The sequence below is a fragment of the Hippocampus guttulatus genome, chromosome 19, assembly GCF_054856545.1.
Source record: "Hippocampus guttulatus isolate MCC_2025c chromosome 19, RoL_Hgut_1.0, whole genome shotgun sequence".
In the NCBI taxonomy this organism is placed as follows: Eukaryota; Metazoa; Chordata; class Actinopteri; order Syngnathiformes; family Syngnathidae; genus Hippocampus; species Hippocampus guttulatus.
The window spans coordinates 1,206,740-1,221,501 of NC_141279.1; the positions used below are offsets into that span (position 1 = coordinate 1,206,740).

The 14,762-nt window shown below is 48.2% G+C and overlaps 3 protein-coding genes across 11 annotated transcripts; all 3 read right to left on the reverse strand.

Annotated features, from left to right (window-relative positions):
- Positions 1 to 395: 395 nt before the first annotated feature.
- Positions 396 to 3,441, reverse strand: atxn7l3b (ataxin 7 like 3b). Of its 7 annotated transcripts, none has more exons than XM_086139081.1 (9): positions 3,350 to 3,441; positions 2,811 to 2,877; positions 2,574 to 2,729; positions 2,385 to 2,517; positions 1,960 to 2,131; positions 1,553 to 1,653; positions 1,446 to 1,468; positions 1,272 to 1,317; positions 396 to 1,153 (listed from the first exon to the last, which is right to left on the reverse strand). In XM_086139081.1, the coding sequence occupies exons 3-9, from the start codon at positions 2,694 to 2,696 to the stop codon at positions 1,074 to 1,076; spliced, it is 678 nt and encodes a 225-aa protein (XP_085995207.1). In that variant the 5' UTR covers positions 2,697 to 2,729; positions 2,811 to 2,877; positions 3,350 to 3,441; the 3' UTR covers positions 396 to 1,073. The 7 variants fall into 7 exon arrangements, with proteins under 7 accessions (XP_085995207.1, XP_085995205.1, XP_085995203.1 ...); XM_086139079.1 differs by having other exon boundaries at positions 2,811 to 2,884; positions 3,350 to 3,432; XM_086139077.1 differs by having other exon boundaries at positions 2,811 to 2,967; positions 3,350 to 3,413.
- Positions 3,442 to 3,771: 330 nt separating this feature from the next.
- On the reverse strand, positions 3,772 to 6,713 carry LOC147189445 (nucleolar transcription factor 1-like). Its single transcript, XM_086139089.1, has 12 exons — positions 6,488 to 6,713; positions 6,233 to 6,408; positions 5,788 to 5,859; positions 5,493 to 5,636; positions 5,369 to 5,424; positions 5,235 to 5,286; positions 4,855 to 4,916; positions 4,516 to 4,657; positions 4,401 to 4,442; positions 4,228 to 4,287; positions 4,086 to 4,154; positions 3,772 to 4,005 (listed from the first exon to the last, which is right to left on the reverse strand). Exons 1-12 carry the CDS (start codon positions 6,495 to 6,497, stop codon positions 3,958 to 3,960), a joined length of 933 nt encoding a protein of 310 aa, XP_085995215.1. The 5' UTR covers positions 6,498 to 6,713; the 3' UTR covers positions 3,772 to 3,957.
- A 649-nt stretch (positions 6,714 to 7,362) lies between these two features.
- slc4a1b (solute carrier family 4 member 1b (Diego blood group)) lies at positions 7,363 to 13,444 on the reverse strand. Of its 3 annotated transcripts, none has more exons than XM_086139085.1 (17): positions 13,426 to 13,444; positions 13,111 to 13,162; positions 12,236 to 12,410; positions 11,645 to 11,780; positions 11,508 to 11,580; positions 11,389 to 11,431; positions 11,012 to 11,196; positions 10,371 to 10,875; positions 10,155 to 10,303; positions 9,806 to 10,000; positions 9,463 to 9,711; positions 9,302 to 9,391; positions 8,753 to 8,919; positions 8,414 to 8,655; positions 8,041 to 8,210; positions 7,783 to 7,956; positions 7,363 to 7,703 (listed from the first exon to the last, which is right to left on the reverse strand). In XM_086139085.1, exons 3-17 carry the CDS (start codon positions 12,393 to 12,395, stop codon positions 7,623 to 7,625), a joined length of 2,619 nt encoding a protein of 872 aa, XP_085995211.1. In that variant the 5' UTR covers positions 12,396 to 12,410; positions 13,111 to 13,162; positions 13,426 to 13,444; the 3' UTR covers positions 7,363 to 7,622. The 3 variants fall into 3 exon arrangements, with proteins under 3 accessions (XP_085995211.1, XP_085995213.1, XP_085995212.1); XM_086139087.1 differs by lacking the exon at positions 13,426 to 13,444 and having other exon boundaries at positions 10,371 to 10,574; positions 10,677 to 10,875; positions 13,111 to 13,227; XM_086139086.1 differs by lacking the exon at positions 13,426 to 13,444 and having other exon boundaries at positions 10,371 to 10,574; positions 10,671 to 10,875; positions 13,111 to 13,226.
- Positions 13,445 to 14,762: the final 1,318 nt, after the last annotated feature.

Genomic DNA, 14,762 nt, shown 5'->3' on the forward strand with positions numbered 1-14,762 from the left:
TGCTGTTTTCATCTTTTTTCAGCGCCGCTAATTTTCCTGGCCATTACGATAGCCCTTCATAATTTATACATCCACCATTTTTATCAGAAACCTGTTCAATAAGTTTAAAGTAAGCGTTTTCGAGGCAGTAATTGAAAGCACCATACTGTTTACGGAAGCTCGTTGCAAATGAGGCGTAAAAAATAAATTTCGCCTCTATTCCCTGCTTTCTGATCATTCATACCGGCACAATTATCGCGATTAAAAATTATTATTTTTTGTGGAAGACGTATATTAACACTTAAGATTGTTTTTGGAATGGGCCTTTTTTCGGTTCGACAGCGCCCTCTGTTGGTTATTAGCATCTAAGCAGCAGTAAAGTATTTTCCCCGTTGTATTGGAGCCCAAAAGCAAAAGACAAATAACAAATCATTTATTATGCTAGAGGGATGAAAGAAACTGAGCCAGGATAGCAGCAATTCAACTATCGGAATATTTACACTATCACATCACAATTGAGGATTTGTGCAACCCTTTTACACTGTAAACACATGAGACATGTTTGAACCCTAAAACTCAAGTACGCCCCCACCCAAAAAAGAAAAAAAAAAGACACCTGCTTTCGCCACCAATTAATTTCTTGTTCAATAAATGTGCACTCGTTGGTGAGTGAGTTGTTTCTCCTTCAAACTCACGCATGCACACACACAGGCGCGAAAACAGAAGCCAAACCATTGCTAGTGATTGTCTGAAACGTCATGTGACCCTTAGACATTATTTTCTTCCGGAAGAAAATGCACAGCTGAAATACGCAAACGCTTGCTTGCGTAATTCAGTTTTTCTTTTTTGACAATACTTTGCATGATATATGTAGTGAAATCATACATCAAATGATTCATTATAACCGTGACAGCAATTCCAGCGAGGAGAGGATTAAAAAGCCAGTGTCTTTACGATGATTCGGGTAGTTAAAAAAACAACAACAACAAACTGTCAAGTACGAAGTGGGAGGTCTGAGCAGTAGTCGTCGTACAAGCCACTGTAAAAGGCAATACTTTCACCACAATCGAGTACTGCTGGTTGTCCACGTGTCATTACTGAGGGAAGGCCTCATCTTTCATCAACATGCGCGGGCTTTCCTGGTTGTCCATGCGACGTCGAGGACCCATCATGCCTGTGGGGAAATAAATGCAAAAATAAAATGCACACCATTACGTTGCAGCTAGCTTTTGATAGCCGTCTGTTTTTTTGGTTTTTTTCAGCATGATCCATTCAGGCCGATTTCAACTTACTGCTCTTATGCTTGAAGGATTTGGATCTTCTTGGTGAATTTGGATTCTGAAGTGGAGGGGAACAAGTGACACAGAGCTCAATGTTTTGAATCGTACCGCTGCCAGGTCTGAATTGAATTGACACGGCACGGCCTCAGAAGACAGAGATGAGAAACATAAGAATGAGAAACGTACCTTGTCAGCTTTTCTTTTCTTGGCTGTAGATGTAAGTCGGGGGAAAAAAAACACTTTCAGCAGGTAATACAATTTAGAAAGCAAATAAAAAATAAGAAAAGCGGCACCTTTCTTTTCTGCCCCGTAAGACCAGTCGTTATCATTGACGTCGTCGTTGTCTTCTTGGTCGCTCTCGGACTTGTTGTTGGTGTTGTTACCTGTGACTATTCTGGAAAAACGGGAAGAACGTGCCACGACACATGCACATCATCATTTAGGCCCGACCAGTTATAATTGGACGATATTGGTTATTTTCAAATTGGTATTTTTTTCCAACTCAACAACAAATTACAACATAAGACAAAGATAGCGTATTTTCACGACCCTAAGAAGTCTCTGATTTTCTCCAAAATGGACAGGGCGCCTAATAATGCTGCCCGCACTGTTGTTTGAGCTTTCGCAAAAGCAACAGTCACGACTTGACAAAAAGGTTTTCAAAAAGACCTGCTCTGTGGTTTGCTTCTTGAGGCCTCACCTGCGGTTGGCGATGCGGCTGCTGTTGCGTCCCATGCCGAGGCACTTCTCCAGGTGCGGCGCAAAGCGCGAGGCGGCGATGCTTCGGCTGCAGTTGGGACAAACGCACTCTTTGTTTTTCCACTGGTTGTAAACCTGGCCGAACACATCCAAGCCCGGCTGGTCCACAATTTCTTCACATTTGGACACGGGGGGGTGGGGGGGGGGGACAGTCGAGTCAGATGTGGATTGAGGAGACGCACCATCACCAAAGTCTCAAACGTTGGAAGGCGGCAACTCCACTATTATTGGTTGTGGAGGAAATTTCATTCCGTTTTTTTTTTCTAAAGCACATCAAGTTTTCAAAATAATAAGCATTACATATTTAATAACATCCTTCTGCAAGAGGCCAGTTGTCACCGCTAAGCATCTACACGGCATTCTCACCAAAGTCCCGCATGCTTTCTTGGTCCGTGTCATCCAGAAAGAAATAACCCTGCTTGACAGCCCGGTGCACCTCGAAGCAAAGGCCCAGGCAAGCATCCTCCACCAGGTCAGACAGGATGTCCTGAGCTAGGCCCTGTTGGTGGCAGGAAACCAAGCATCGCTGAGAAACTCACTCACTCACTCACTCACTCCCTCGGCATTGTTCTCCAAGTTAACTGCACCTCCAGCTTGCCGTTGTCCAGGCCGGACATTGAAACCTCCTCCATTTTCATTTGCCACAAGTACCAGATGAGCCGTCGCTGCTGTGGTCATGCTGCAGCTCAGCAAGCCTCGGCCAAAACAGGGCTGCGGAGATTGGTGGAGGAGGCTGACGTTGACGCGACCGGCTCTCGATCGCATGAATGGAACGCACTGCCAGATACTCACAAATGCACGTCAGATCACTTGCGAGGCTTTGCGCTCCCCTCTCTCGCCGGTCTTTCACTTGCCACGTCTATAAGCTGAGGATGAAGACCATTAAAAAGCACGTTAGGTTGACGTCGGCGCATCGACTGGATGGAACCCTCAAATATCCTCCGCCCCCCTTTGGAGGAAAAAAAAAAGCAGGCAGAACAAAACAAAGGAAAGCGAGGGGATTGGGAACGCCAGCTTCCAACAAGGCGGTTTACGAGCTAATCGAGCTAACAGAACGCGACGGGTTTCGAACGTAGCATTCACCGTGTTAACGTGAAGGATACGACTCCCAAGTGTTTGTCGGTGCCTCCCTGGAATGGCTTTCGCCGTCGAGATTTGTGGTGCCCCGTAGCTCAAGCCAACGCCGCTGCATTGCGGCGGCTGCTTTCGCAACATCTCGTGAAAACACGCGCGCGCCGCTTTGCAAGCATCTCGCCGTGGATTAAAACGCGTCTGCGGTGAGCAGGGCGTGCGTAGCAATCGCGTAAAATGTCTTGATTGGGTTTATTTACCTATTGCGGCAGGCATCCATCTTTAGATCTTCAATCAGACAGAAGCAATCGATCGCAGCGCGACGTCTTCGCTTGCCACCTTCTGTCGGTCAGTCACGTCGGGACATCACTCGAGAAGTTAACGCTGAGCCCCGTTATTTATGACTTCAAATGAATACATTTTAGTAATAAACGAGCGGGAATTGCATGCAAATGCCGCGGAAGTGGTTTTCAAGTGTACAATGTGACCCTTGGATTGTTCTGAGGAAATTGTGTCATCTCGCGGAATATTTGGTGGCGATTTTACTGCGAAAACTGCAATGTCGAGGTTCTAAATGATCTGAACGGTTAGAATTTGGAATGGGATGGTGCAGAACTTTTCTGTCGAGTGTGGCATTTTGAATTTTGTCAATAAAACATGTCTGAAAAACCCAAAGTATTCATTTTCCATGGTATTCAAATATAACATTTATTAAACTTTACACAACTCCAAGTCAACTACAATTATTTCAAATATAAATGCATCATTGCAGAAATATAAACAAAACCAAAGGCACACAGAGGGCAAGATGTAATTGCCAACAACACTGTCACTGCAGGTATTTTGAAAACAATATGGCAGCATCCATCTAAAACACATCAAAGCAGATATCCACCGGATGGTCGGCGTCAACCTCCTGCGGATTGACGTCGGAGGGTTTAACGGACAATGCTGGCCACAACAACAAAACACCAAGTCCTGTTTCATCATCCTGACCTCATCGCAATCCCAATACAGTTCCTCTTCATCGCTGCTGCTGACCTCAATGTCTTCGTCCTCAGAATCCTGGGAGACAAAAGTACTAAACTATTAAAAAACAAAACCAAAAAAACTGTTCATATCATGCGGGAACACTCACCGAGGGTCTTGTATCCTTCTCGGTTAGGCCAATGTGATCGCTTGCGGAGTGTTGACGATTCTGCAATAGAAAAATGCTTTGGACATTTTCCCGCCTTAATACGCAATTATTTTTTTCAAGGTCCTATTCCCACGAATTTCAACGCCGGGTTCAGAATCTCATGAATGACTCACCGAACGATATCCCTTCATCTTCAGCGCGTAATCTGTCTTCATCTGCGAGATCGCGCATAGGACCTTGTATCAAGTTGATCAGCAGTGTCCGTGTACTCAACGTTAGCATGCATACCGTCGCGCAGCGCAAACTGAAGCTGTTCCTCTCGCCGGCGGTCAAGTCACGCCAGCGTTGGGCCCACTCGCTCACGTAGCCTTTTTTGGGAACGCCCTCCATGGACCCCCTCTGCTCTTTGCAAAATAGGTTGTAACCGCTCCTTCACACCACACACACACGCAAACACACACGCCACCGCTAAAGCTGACAAAAATGCGCGGCAATCCAGGTTACAGAAAAAAAAACTTTTTTTTTTTCTCTCTCTCTCTCTCTCTCTTTTTTTTCCGCTTGAGTAATAAGAAAGCATGAGTCCATCTTCATTTACTGTATCACAGTGCGCGTTTGTGTGTGTTTTACTTGGGGGGCTTCGGAGGTCGGGTGTCCTCTGGGGATTCCTCCAAACTCTTTTCGCTTTCACCCTAAAAGGAAATGCATCCATTGACTATTTGGGGAAAATTCCAGATGGGTCACGTCAAGATTTTTTTTTCTTACATAGTTGTATTAAAAAAAACAAACAAACAAACAAACAAACACTGTCGGCAATGCTAAGTGGACCCTAAAATTGTAACAGAATCCGCATAGTCTGATTTAACACAAATTAGACTGCACCCCCCAACATCTACATTTCCTCTTGTTGATTAACTAATGTGTCATTTTGCACTTTTTCCCCCTATGAAGTATTTCCAATGTGAACATTTTGCCACACATTCAAGCCTCCAAATGTCATGTGGTCATACTTTGGACGTGTCCTTGGAAAGCCACTTCTCCTTCTCTTGCATGTCCGTATCGCTGCGACAAAAAGGAGTCACAGAAATTTCTTTTTTTCCTTTTTGAACAACGGCAGCACGCACTCCCATGTTAAATTTAGTACCTGAACTTTCTCTTGTATTGTGCATGTGCACGCCGGTACTTCTCCACGTACGGGGCCTGTAAGTGATGGAGAAGAAATGAGTGACGTTCCATTCACGACAGGGAACATTCAGGCTTGAGCCTACCTTCTCCTCCTCTGTCAGGGCATCGTAATTGTCGACGATTAGTTTGAAGAGCTTTTCGCGAGTCAACTCAGGGTGCCGCGCATGATATTTGCACACGTTCTCTTCGTAAAAGATGATCCTTGGAGGACCGGGTTTCTTTGGGCGCTTTGAAAAGACAGATGGATCACAATGACGGTGTGTCTATTTCGTGGGCATTTTCTATCTGGATGCAAATCTCTGCAGTGAAGCCAACCAACGACGGAACGCCTGTTCAAAATTTGACCAAAGACATGTTAATAACCCACTTGGGTTTTACCTTTTTGGGTCTATTTGAAAGTTCATCTGCAGCTTCATCAACAAGCTCTGTGAGTGTTCGAATCTTGCGCATCTGAAGAAAGAATGCGTGCATCTAAGTGCCGTATAAAATGTGCACGAAACAAAAATGTAAATGAAACCAACGACGCATAGAGGGTCAACAATGACTTGCTCTTCCACAGCAGATGGCAGAAGGTACAATTGACCTGCTGCAATTCATACGGCAGAATTTGCGTTGAAATAACCCCCCCTCCCCCAGATTCACGCAAGTAAAATCATGAGTCAATTGAGACGAGATCATCATTAAGTATTTATTATTTTGTGACATTTTTGCCTTAAAAACACATCACCTAAGCTGCAAAGAAATACCACCAACTCTCAAAATAAACATTAGCAACTGTTAAATTCGAAAGCAGCAGACAATACTACACAAAAATTGGTCTCACCTTGTGCGACACAACTATCCACTTTTGTTGGCAATCTTTTGGTGAAAAGGGAGGGAATGCCACTTTCTCCCAGTCCAACTTCTTGACTGCATGCAAGAACGGTCTCATTCGGTCACCGTCCGAGATGTTTGTTTTCATCGCATTGAGAAGCTTCAAAAGATTTTCTGTTGTCCACGCTTTGTAACACAAGGAGGCAACAGAAGGCCACCTTAAACCGCTGCCAGAGTCGTAGCTGTTGAAGTTTGCAATCCCTACCTGTGTCCATTTCGGCTCCGGTCGCCGCAAAACACTGTAGCGGTTTCCTCGTAGGTGACTTGAACGTGCCAGCTCATGAGCAAGGTTAGCAGGCAGGGTGTGTTTTCTTGTTGTTAAATCTCAAAATACAGTTTTGAACACATCGTCGCTCCTGCAAAGTTGATTTAAAAGCATGAAAACGCCGCCGTAAACAGAACGACATGTGCCGGAAGTCATCCCCACGTAGGCGTGGTCTTTTGGTGACCAATCAGGAACGAGCAAATGTTTTCTTCGTGAGTAATCGGGATGACAGAGAGAATCGCATATTGCGCCATCTACCGTTGAATCGGATGTATAATGGACTTCCCGTTGATTAGGATTTGACTCACCAACAAAAAGAAGTGGAAATTAACGTTTAATGTATTATTTAAGGGCGGCCCGGTAGTCCAGTGGTTAGCACGTCGACTTCACAGTGCAGAGGTACCGGGTTCAATTCCAGCTCCGGCCTCCCTGTGTGGAGTTTGCATGTTCTCCCCGGGCCTGCGTGGGTTTTCTCCGGGTACTCGGGTTTCCTCCCACATTCCAAAAAAACATGCATGGCAGGCTCATTGGACGCTCTAAATTGTGCCTAGGTGTGAATGTGAGCGTGGATGGTTGTTCGTCTCTGTGTGCCCTGCGATTGGCTGGCAACCGATTCAGGGTGTCCCCCGCCTACTGCCCGAAGACGGCTGGGATAGGCTCCAGCACCCCCCCGCGACCCTAGTGAGGATCAAGCGGTTCGGAAAATGGATGGATGGATGGATGTATTATTTACAGTATGTTTAAAAAAAAAGGACGGTACTGAAAAAAATAAAGACATTACATTGTGTTAATGTTAGAAGGAAGAGCACACGATCAAAGGTTTTCATAATAATTTTATTGACTTTCAGTAAAATATTACGTTTTTTTCACGGAGACGGAAAAGGCACAAATAGACCGGAATGACCCAAATGCAATTTAAAAAAAACCGTTTTGATTTGTCATCTCGCGATACCAATCAACCATAAGAAATAATTTATACCCATTTTTCAACGGGAATACAATTGCTTGCGACCTGGAATTTCAGCCCTAATTATTTTCTTTTTAAAACGTTTTGAAGAGTGGCCATTCTTTATGTCTACAATGGCATCTGAGTTTCCCAGTAGACATCTTGTCCCGGCTCCTCCTCGAATGTCACTTTAGCGTCATCCGCATCCAACTAAGCAACAAAGGAAATACAAGGCATTTAACATTCCTATACATAAAGGACGTTGCATGAAAAGGGACAAGCGACTTACGCATTTCATTTCCAGCTCAGTAAAGAGACGCCCGGTCATGAACATGCGTAAGGGAATGGTGAGGATGAGGATGAATGGAAGTGCGAGGGAGGCCGGACTGGATTTCACAATCCACAAAAGAGCGAGGCACACGATCTGGATGGCCGTGAACAAGTGCATTCTCCCGGTACTCACCTGCCATCAAAGTGTGACGTGAGAACCCGACCCCAAATCCCGCCGGTACGGGCGGCGGCTGTCGTGGCCACGGGCGGCTCTTACTCTGGTAGCGTACGGCTCGTTGGGATGGTATTTCTTGGGGATGAGGAGCAGCAGCATACGATCCCACAGCTGGATGCCGTTTAGCGACGTGACGCCCATGTAGAGGAAGATCCCAAACAAGGCCGCCATGGGAATCAGCTTCAGGATGGGCTCCATCAGAATGGACAAACCTTGAAACAAACTTTCGCTGGAGAGCTTTTCACGTTTGGAAACGATAAGCGCCGGGGTACTTTGAGACTAAACTTGCTGGGTTACGACGGGTTTGCGGTCCCAGATCCATCCGCAAAGTTTTTTTTTTTTTTGCTATTTCATCTAGACTTGAGACTTATTTCCCTCTTGCGCGCGTCCTCCCACCTCCGCCGCCTCCACTTACCGACCAGCAGCGCCACAACAATGCCGCTGACTCTCTGCTCCAGCACTTTCTCGATCTCGGGTTTGGTTCCTTTGCTCATGACGGTGAGGGCGTTGGCGTGGGTGACGGAGCGCACCGTGGCGGCGCTGAGCCACGGCACGCCGAAGATGGCGCCGATGCCGCCCATGCCCACCAAGAGCAGAAGGTCAAAATGGAAGCCGGAGCCTTTGGCCATCTTCCTTTCCGGTTTGCTAACGATCAAGCTGGAACATTTCACGAGAGACCAATTGGACGCGGGTGTCTGAACGAAGAACCTTTTTTGGGGTTGGGGGGGGGGGGGGGCGGGGCAATAGGACCTACGTTGTGATTTGAGACTCCAAGAAGATGAGGATGAAGACGAGCAAAGCCGGAACGCAGCATGCAAACATCATCCACACGGGGAAGGGTGAGTGCTCGCCAAACGGGTTGATGAGCCAGCCTCTTTTGGCTGGATTCGAGACCATCAGACCTTTAGGTACCACCAGTTTCTACAAAGACATTTTTTTTTTTTTAATCCCATTAAGCCTCGAAATTGCATGAGATTGAGTGCACGGAATGGACAAAAAGCTGAGTGCTGAGAAACGAAGCGTGGTCCTTGTGGTTTTGAACAGCGTTGGATTCCAATAGAACACAATTAAAGCACCGGTACCCGGTTAACGAGCCTCCCGCATTTAGCGGTCTCAATCTTTTTTTTTTTTTCTTGAGTGCGGCTGTTAAAGAAGGTGTGGTGAAGCGGTGTTATTATACAGCATTGCATGCTTTTAATTTGAAAGTCTGACTTTGAACAGGATGTGTTTCTGTTGCCCGAGTGTTGCGGAGCAACAGGCAAGAGCATGTACAGGTTTATGTTGGGGTAAGATGCACACGAACCTGAGTGTAGGTGTCTCCAATGCTGTAGTCCACGACAATCATGAGGAAAATGGCAATGGGCACACCGAAGTCACCCAACAAACGTCTGACCTAGAAGAGCCACGCGATGATGAGGATGAACCCAAGCTAGTTCATAGCAAACGGTAAAGAGCGCTCGTCACCTTTCCCGGCAGAAAGGTTCCGTTCTTGAACTGGCGAAGGAAATAGGCTATGAAGAAGCAGCCGAGCATGAGGCACATGGAGAGCAGGGCCGTGTTGGGGTAAGCCGGCGTCAAAGAGTTGACGAGAAGGGTGGCGTTGCCGGTCGCGTTGTCCAAGACGAGCGTCCGTTCCAGCTTTGGGTCCCAGGGGTTTTCTAGAGACGCGTTCAGATGGTCGTAATTCAGAATCAGCGGATGAGCCTTGAAGATCTGGAGAGGCGCGGGAGAGTTATTGCACTCCGACGGAACACGTCGGCCGGCGGAATTCCGAGCGAAAGAGGAGCCGCGGCCCGACGACGGTTACCCTGGCGAGCTTGGCGAAGGTTTCGTAGATGAAGATGATGGAGATGAGGATGGAGAATATCTCCTGGGTGAAGCGGGAGATGAAGCGCACCAGGAAGCTTCCCTCGCACGCCACGATGATCACCACGATGACCACCAGCCACGCGCCCACCCACACTCGCCCGACAATGTACTCAATTTCCTGGGACTTGCAGAACTGCATCAAACAGATTTGATCAATGGACTTGAGCGAGTAGCCGAGTAGAGACTCTCCAAGTGTTTTCCTGCCGCATTACCGCGACTCCAGAACTTAGACATCGATAAGAATCTGCTCATGCCAAGTTGTATTGCTAACTGCGTTTCCCACTCACAGCATAAAAGGCCTCTTCGAACACTAACAGAGGCCCAGAGAAGCCGATAACGAGCACGGGCTGGGCAGCGATGAAACAGAAGATAATCCCCTGGATGCTGGTGGAGATGAGAAGCTCCGGGACGCCCATCATGTCCTCCACCTTGTCCGCTAAATGAAGAAATAGCACAGATGAGCGCCGCGGTCTCAAGCGCGAGTGCCGGTATCGCATACAGACCTAGGAGGCCCCCGAAAGTGATGGCGGGAGAAAGAGCCGCAAAGTAGATGAAGATAATGGCAGCGAGGACCTGAGCGTTGAGAGCATCGCTAATATCGCTCTTGTAGTACCGGTATCGTCTTCTAATGTCTCGTATCATCCCGCCGAATGGTCGACCCGTGCGGGAAAGGGGGTCTTCGGGGGGAGGTGCGCCGGAGAAGGAAGCTGCAGAATTAAGAAAGCCGAAATTTGATTCGGGGGGGGGGGGCATTTTGGCGCTTTGCAATGAGCGTTTCCTCAATCGCAAACGTCGGGCCTCACGCTGACTGGGCTTGCTGTCCAACACGGGCTCGGACGAGTGGACTCTCTCCTTCAGCAATTTCTTCTGGAAGTCGACGATGGATCTGAGCACGGCTTCGCTTTGGATCTCGACGGGCGGGATGACGATGCTGCAGTCCATGAAGTCGCCCACGGCTTCGGTCAGATCTCGGAGGCTCTGTGCCTGAGACGCCGCCCGGTTGAACAACTGGTGGACAGAAACAGAAGCGTTCATCTTTTTTTTTTTTTTTTGAAGAAATAGTGAGCACTAGCCTTGCGACTTGTGACTCGTACACTCGCGCGATCGACTCGCACACGCGAGCGCCCGGCGTCAGCAGACTCACTTTATCGGCCATGAGCGCCGCCATGGCTCGCCCGGTCTCGTGGTAATCCGTATCGGCCTCGCTGGGCCCCATCAGCGCAAAGACGAAGCGTACGGGCTCCGGAACCTCCGAGGCCGAGTCGAGTGCCACCGCCTCTTTGAGACGCACAAAGACCACGGCGGGCCTTTCCAGGAAGTCCAAAGCTCCTGCAGCAAACCTCTCAGGGTGTCGGTTTGGTGAACGTACCGCTGAAGCGCCGCGTTTTCCGGAGAATCGCGATCGAGCTTCACGATGAAATTCCGGCCGCGATTCAAGCAGGGAGAGGCGAAAACGGCAAAGCCGTTCATCCGTCCCTCTTTAAAATGATGCCGTGCGACAGCGGAGTGACACTTTCTCACCTACTAACACCATCGAAGCCTCCACGTGGTCAGATTCGTCCTTCTGCGCAAAACAAAAAGAGTCGGATGACGTTTCGAGTCCTACGCGCGTGGTGGGATCGACAGCCGATGACCTTTACCCTCTCCTTGACGGAGAACCCGCGGAGGTCCGCCCCATCGGTCAGGGCTCGACTCTCCGGATCATCCGCTTGGCTGGAGGGAGGAAAGAGAAAATGAACTCGAACGCCAGAGTCGCCAGCGCCGTTTCGGAGTCTACCCGCGGTTCCGGAGCAGACACTTGGTCATCCCCTCCTGGTCGCCCGGTCGGATCTGCTTGTGTTTGAGCATCTCGGCGACCATTTTCTCGGCGATGCCGTCCAAGGTTTTCTCCGCGCAGTCGAAAAGCATCACACCTGGGCGCAGAAAGGCATTGTGCTTGTTGCTGACCACATTTTCTGCACGCTCTGAGTCACATCGTTGGGGGTCCAAAAACACATGACGGGGAAGTTTTTTTTTTTCCTCATCCTGCATGCCAACGAAACACAACACGTCACCGTGAATACAATTGAGAATGTCTTTTTTTTTTTTTTTTTTTACATGAAATTTTCACGACATGTTTCATCAGAAATGTGCACATGCGCAGTCGCTCCCCTTCGATAGAATAGATCGGGCCAAGGTGGGGCGCGACTCTACAGCACATCCACCAAAGCCAAGGTAGGGAGGAGTCATTTGTTTCGTATGCTTGTTTTGTTGGCATCCTGGTCCCAAAATGGAGGTAAGCACTTTAAAAAAAAAAAAACTGGACCTCCCAGTTATGGTTCGTGCCCCCACCCCTCCCCAGGCATTTTATTCTTTCTCAATAGATGACCGGTGTTCATGGAGCGTCGCAGCTGGACCAGACTCTTGAAGGTGAGGTACGAGACGGGCGAGGTGGCCCACACGCCGGACCGGGGGTCCGAGCTCTCCTCGGCCGCCGCCCATCGTCCCGTCTCCTGCCAGTAGGCCTGCTCCTTGGGGTCCTTCATCATCTTGCTCAGCTGCAACTACCGAAGGGAGAAAGTCGTTGTTGCTGGTGGCGCTGCGCTGACGTGAATGAGGCGTTCGCCGGCGGCCGCAGTGCGTTGGGGGGGGGGGGACGCGAGGTTGGACTGGAACACTGAAGTTGTAGGTGAAAACAGAATGATTTATTTCCAAAACACGGATGAAGGAAGGGGGTGGAGGATTAATATCGGATTGACATTCTGCGTGGCGCCTGTGTGTGCGTGCGCGTGTTGAGCGTCTGCGCGCGTGGGACGCGACGACATTGACGTTTTGTAACGGAAAGGTGCACATTCTTCGATGCGCTAAAATATTTCCTATTGCACGACCAACATTAAAGTACGGCTGCGTGGAAGGCGCATTTTACTCTCTCACGAGGAGAACAATCTTCAAAATTAATTGGGCAGAATTCTCACGGCTCTTACGTTCTTGCCTTCCGATTTGATGCAGAGGAAATTTTAGTTTTTGTTCGGTTTCATTTTCGATGCGTCACTTTCGAAAAAAACAAAGTCGGAATAACTGCTATTCGATAAGTACAGCGGGAGGATATTTGACGGGTTTATGATGCTTTATTATTATTATTTTTCTTCAATCCGCGTCGTCAGTCAGCGGGTGTTGACAAATGGAGAAATTGGTGATCATTTACGAAGCGCGACACTGCATTGCTTCCTTCGAGACAACTTTTGCAGCGAGCGCGGCACCTACCTCGTGCGGTCATCCACCAAGCGGGCCAAAGCGGTGACGAGCGCCGACTGACCTGGGAAACAAGAAGAAAGCGTGACTTTATAAAAGGCTGGATGTATGGATGCACGCTGCGGGATGATGGGTGGTCCGCGCGCGCGTACGCGCACCAATTGACGGTCTGACATCCGGCACCCATAATATTGATAGTATATACAGCTGCCGGGTATGTGCCGAGTCACACTATGTCATTATCCAACCAGCATCTTATCCCATTTAATGTCTGTGTTTAGAGGTCAACAAAGGCTTGGATTACACTTTTGGGTCTTGCGCGCTCACCTTCAAAAGCGCTCCGACGGATACTCGCTGCTCCGCCGTTCCGTCCATTTTCCAGGAAGTTCAGCTTCCAATGGAGAAGCTCCACGGGAAGTCCTTCTGTCAGGTCCACTGACGACTGGCGTCGCCTGGAACCGTCAAGCCACAATGACGACTGGCGTAGGAGGCCGGTGCCTTATCCGTTTGATAAAAGTGATGCAGAAGCTAAAAACAATCAAGTTTTATGATTAGGGGAAGCGAAACCGTGACATTCAGTGGAAAAATGCGTGGTGATGGATTGCCCGAGAGCACCAAAGTTGACTCCGCTCGGGTCAGTGGCTTCTGGTTAGGTTTTGGTGCCACGGTTTCGAGTCTTGAGGCAAGCTCGGCTTTCAGTCTGCCGTCACGAAGCCAAAGAGGCCTTTTAAACTTAAAGCCGCGGGGACGTGTGAGCATCAACACCAACATTTTGCGGACGTCAGTTCTCAACCTCTCCTATTTGTTGACTTTGACCATCACGTGATAGTTTGGTGCCTCAGTCGGCACAGAATAACCCGTGTCAAAAGTGGTGCTCAAGATACAGATCTTAAAGTCAACACCCCAGATGGGACTCAGACCCTCGAGCCCCGACTTAGGAGGCCAGTGCCTTATCCATTAGGCCACCGGGGCCGCCGACCGAAACCTGAACACCTAAAAACAATTTTTAGGGGGGAACACGTGATCAATTTACATTCAATAAAAACATTGCTGCACTGACAGATGGAATGGACACTGAACAAGTTTCTGGACACGCACATGAGAAGGATTGTGTGATACCTTGAAATGGAGCAGTTGCGGATCTCTCCCAACAGGGGGCGACATTGTCTCACAATACAATGCCATTTAGCCTGCAAAAAAAAAAAAAAAAAAAAAAGATCAGTGGGTATGAGGGATTAATTTATAGATGGATAGTTAGAAAGTTAGTTCGTTAACTAGCTAGCTACATGATTCTGGTGGCCTTTTGGTGCCGGGTAGTTATTTGCCACCCCTTTTGTGGCACGTTTCAGCAAAAAAAGAACATCAATAACGATGTGGCAGAATTATCTTCCATTTCCATCGCACTGGGTGTGTATGAGTGAGTAGTCGCAGCATATCAAGCATATCTCCATGTCCCGAGATGGCTGCATAATGACTGCATTGAGAGCCAAAAACGCCCCGGGCTCATTTTGTTCATTTCAACTGTGTTTCCTCATATCTAATCAATACAAAAGACCCCACTCACTGACAAAAGACTGCAAAAATTCCACCCACACCCAAAATTCTGTTTGACCGAACACAGACAAGGTTGAATAATGGACAATCGGTATCAAAATACGACTCCT

Bases quoted from the DNA above. Each gene is read 5' to 3' on its own strand.
- atxn7l3b (XM_086139081.1), bottom strand. From the start codon at position 2,696: ATGACCACAGCAGCGACGGCTCATCTGGTACTTGTGGCAAATGAAAAT. The intron at 2,132-2,384 runs GTGAGAATGCCG...CCAAATGTGAAG, and splicing joins AGAAAGCATGCGGGACTTTG to AAATTGTGGACCAGCCGGGC. The intron at 1,318-1,445 runs GTACGTTTCTCA...CCTCCACTTCAG, and splicing joins AGAAAAGAAAAGCTGACAAG to AATCCAAATTCACCAAGAAG.
- LOC147189445 (XM_086139089.1), bottom strand. The intron at 5,637-5,787 runs GTAAAACCCAAG...GTCTTTTCAAAG, and splicing joins TTTCAAATAGACCCAAAAAG to CGCCCAAAGAAACCCGGTCC. The intron at 4,288-4,400 runs GTGAGTCATTCA...TTTCTATTGCAG, and splicing joins AGATGAAGGGATATCGTTCG to AATCGTCAACACTCCGCAAG.
- slc4a1b (XM_086139085.1), bottom strand. From the start codon at position 12,395: ATGATGAAGGACCCCAAGGAGCAGGCCTACTGGCAGGAGACGGGACGA. The intron at 10,304-10,370 runs GTCTGTATGCGA...TTCTTCATTTAG, and splicing joins CACTTTCGGGGGCCTCCTAG to CGGACAAGGTGGAGGACATG. The intron at 8,920-9,301 runs GTTCGTGTGCAT...ATGTCTTTGTAG, and splicing joins TTGGAGACACCTACACTCAG to AAACTGGTGGTACCTAAAGG.